At 36.1% G+C, this 3,899-nt stretch overlaps 1 protein-coding gene across 1 annotated transcript; it reads right to left on the minus strand.

Moving 5' to 3' along the window:
- Positions 1 to 640: 640 nt before the first annotated feature.
- On the minus strand, positions 641 to 3,437 carry LOC115967807 (F-box/kelch-repeat protein At3g23880-like). Its single transcript, XM_031086958.1, has 2 exons — positions 2,272 to 3,437; positions 641 to 1,071 (listed from the first exon to the last, which is right to left on the minus strand). The coding sequence occupies exons 1-2, from the start codon at positions 3,419 to 3,421 to the stop codon at positions 935 to 937; spliced, it is 1,287 nt and encodes a 428-aa protein (XP_030942818.1). The 5' UTR covers positions 3,422 to 3,437; the 3' UTR covers positions 641 to 934.
- Between the last annotated feature and the right edge of the window lie 462 nt (positions 3,438 to 3,899).

Consider the following 3,899-nt stretch of genomic DNA (forward strand, 5'->3'; position numbering starts at 1 on the left):
ACATACATTTCGCAAGATTGTCAAGATTATGAAATAACAATTGTACCATGTATGTGATTTGGGAGATTCTCTTTTAGCCTGGAAGTGGAATAGGTTGGTTTCAACATTACCTGTCCAAGATACCAATACAAAATACAGACACATCTAAGATGAGTTTTGTTGCCCTACATTGTTGTATTTCTCTTACTAACATCAAGGAGAAACTGCTTTATAAAAGGAACTAATTTTGGTTTTAAGATATTTAGCGTGGAAAGCATGCATTGGCTATTGCTCAGCAGAAGTATCACCATAGACCCAAGTATGATGTGTTCTAGGGTGATGATACTACCATAGACCAAGCATGTTTCTAGTTTTCAAATCTTTCCTAGACTTGGTTTTGTTTGCTATAAGAGGAGAGTCCAAGAAGCATTTTGCGAATGACCAAAAGAAAATCGTAGCAAAACTAAGCATCCTTTTTAGATGCTTACCATTACTATGTGCAAATCAAAGAATCATTAGCTCAGCTGTATTTCTTAACATATTCTCAAAAGAACTATTTTACCTAGAGCACATCAAGTTCCAAGAACAAAAAGTTGGTTTCGGTTTATGAACTTTGTAACAGTAACATCTAATTCCAATGCAAAAAAACTTATGACCATAATTTAGATAGAAATACTATTTTTACATCCATTATGTATGACTAACAGAGCAACAATTTATGTCTTAATTGTATGTAAGTAAATTGTGTTCATCCTTATATTGAGTGTTATCCAACCACATAGATAACCATATAACTATATAAGCAAATTCAAGGATTAAGATAATCCTTGATCTTTTTAGTGGCAGCTTCTTTATAAAGCTTTGCCTCTCAAAACTGCTCTTGCTAGCAGAAATTTAACCACTAACCACCAGTGTAAAGGAAGCAAAAGAGACCAAGGATTTTTCCAATTAATTTTTATGAAGTCGCCCTGCTGTCGCCATCGCCACTGCTGCCACTGCCTAGGCCACCACCGCTGCCCGAAGCACTGCCTAGGTCATCCATGGAGCAAACATTGGAGTTCTTCTTCTCCTCCTCACTCTCTTTCTCACTATCTGTGTAAACATTTTGAGTAATGAATGAGCCTGAGAAAAATAAGGTGCCATTAAATAGGTCTGTTGACGTGGCCATTAACAAATTTTTAGTGATGCCATGGCCAGTGGTGTATTTTTCAACCATTGATCTCTAATAAATCAATAATAATAAAAAGCTGTACCTGTTAATAATAAAAGTGCACCTTAATTTTGTGGTTTTCATGTTTTCCTCAGCACACAAGACATTTCTTTGTGTTTGATATTTCCTTACAATGAAGTTTTATTATTTATCAAAAACAATAATAATATAGAAATTTTTCCTATCCTAAAATCACACATGCATATGACAAATTCTTCAAATATGTCCTACTTCATTTTAACATTAACACCTACTAATGATATTAACGCAATTTTTTGTTTCTTCCACTGTTGATTACGCACAATTACATTCACCAAGCACAGGCACAAACAGCTAAAAAATCCTCCTGCCGGTAGACAGTACAAAAGCACATCAAAACGATTAATATTTGCAACCTCCACATTCTCTCTAGTCCCTATTGATGCTAATTCAATTAACTGATAGTGCAGAAACTAATATAAACACTGACTTAACAATCATTTTCCTTCCATTTTACAGCAACCAGATGCAGGCTAATAAAAAAAGAACCAAACAAAATGAGACTCAAAACAAAGCTAATATTGAACAAAATCAAGCAAACAAAAAAGTTAATCATTATTAAACTTTGTGTCCAAAATCCTAACTAATGACAATCACCATTTGGCCACTGAGAAAGCCTAAGAAAAGAAAAAAAAAAGCATAGGTTATAGTTTGAACTCCAAAATCGACTTAAGTTAGAATCATTAGAACAGGGCCAAGGATTAGCAAAAGGCAACCCTAAGCCTAGCATTCTCTGCTCAAGCTGTAAATTTGCTAATAAGAAATGCCCACTGAAAAAAGAAAAACAAAATAAAAAAGATTGACTTCATTTCAACACTTCCAACTATCATTCCTCAAATGTAATTTAAAGAACTTCACCCATTCATATTGAGAAGTTTCTTAAACTCAGGGATATAAACAATTACAGCCTTAGTTTCTGCATCGAAAGTACTTGCCAAAGTTATATACAAATTAAGCTATACTAGCTAAAGTTAATTTTCACAATGATAGTGGCAAAACTGAAAGTGATATTATAGCTGAAGTTAATTTTCACATTTAGTTACCCCCATCAAGTAAAACCAAGCTCTCCATTGAATTAGCCAAGAAAGCCACCCAATTAGCATCTTCAAGGGCGAGAATGTTCTGATTTTGACTCTCAGGATCAATCGAAACCAGCCCAGTGGCATTCTTAATGAGAAGTTCACCATTGTTAGTGCAGCCAAAGAAATGACCTATCCAAACCCATTCCATTGGAATCACAAATTTTCTAGTCCAAGACTTGGCCACACCGTACTTCTCCATAACCCATATGTGGCATAAGATTCTCCCACCACGCTCATTGCCATGATCATGAGCGAAAACAAAATCAGCTGTCAATCCCTTGTACACTGCAAGTTCAGTGAAATTTATAGACACTTCATCTAAGTGATTACGAGGCATCATTATCTCATGGAAGCTCTCATCACTAATGTCAAAGGACAAAATGAAAGAATAGCCAACAGTAAAAGCTAAAGCGTGCAGAGCTCCATTATAAAATTTGAAAGGTCCCCAAACATCACAAATAGTCCCAATGTTGGGTTCATACCCTCTTAAGGACTCCATCGATACTACAACCTTTCTCCACGAATCCGAACTTAACGTGTAAATCTCTGCTTCAGCTTCTGATTCATTGAACATCGCGTTACACACAATTCTCAGAATCTTGAAGTTGTTGTTCAGAGAATCATAAGCAAATCCAATAGCAGCTCTTTCATTATGCTTGCGATTAAAGCGAGTAGCTACAAGTTTCTTACACATTCTAATACTTGGGTTCCACAAATAAATAATGTGGCAAAGTTCTTTCTCATAACTAGCTAGGCAGAACAAGCCATTACAGAAACCAACAATCATGTACTTGTCAAAAAAAGAGGGGATTTCAAACCTAGAAACCTGGGTCAGGGTGCGGTCGTTGTTGCAAACAACCGTACACAATTCTTTGGAAGATGATGAACTATCCTTATCCTCTGTAGTATACAGCAAATACCCACTGTGAGTGTTTGTGGACATTGATGATTCGGATTGGTTGAGGTTGAGCTTCAAGTGTTTGTTGATGAAAGTGGTGTCAGTGATAATGGAGTTCCAAGATTTCGAAACGCACCTGAACCGGGTTAAGGATTTCACTGGTAGGTGAGCCAGGATGTCTTCTACGACGTCGTCTGGAACACGCTCACCCATTGTGTTTTGACTTCTAAGTCTGAAAAGAAGTGAAATGAAGGAGGGAGCTAGAGGAATATGTTTATATATGTCATAAAACTCATACGGAGGAGAACAGTGAAGGAAAAAAAATGGAGATTTGGTGAGTGAATCTATTGGGCCTAAGCCTCGGAATAACCACTAAGCCCAAGAAGGCTTTATTTACCTGAAATGAATCACTTTTAACCCCATTTTTTACTCTCAAAATACCAAAGTTAGTTTGGATATGCATTAATAATTGCCTATTTGTTGAAAGTAAGGTAGTAATAATTAAGAGGAGGGGTGGGGAAGATAATCTTTTTGTGAGTGGAGCTTGCCAAACCCACTTGGTAAAACAAATTTCAAACTTGTCAAACTTTTGTTCGAATGCAAAATCTTTAATCATGTAAGGATTGTATGAGTTCTGAAACTATAAAAACTCGGTATCAAACTCTCAACCCGCTATAGTTCTTACCAAATT

Source organism: Quercus lobata, chromosome 11 (genome assembly GCF_001633185.2).
Source record: "Quercus lobata isolate SW786 chromosome 11, ValleyOak3.0 Primary Assembly, whole genome shotgun sequence".
Lineage (NCBI taxonomy): Eukaryota > Viridiplantae > Streptophyta > Magnoliopsida > Fagales > Fagaceae > Quercus > Quercus lobata.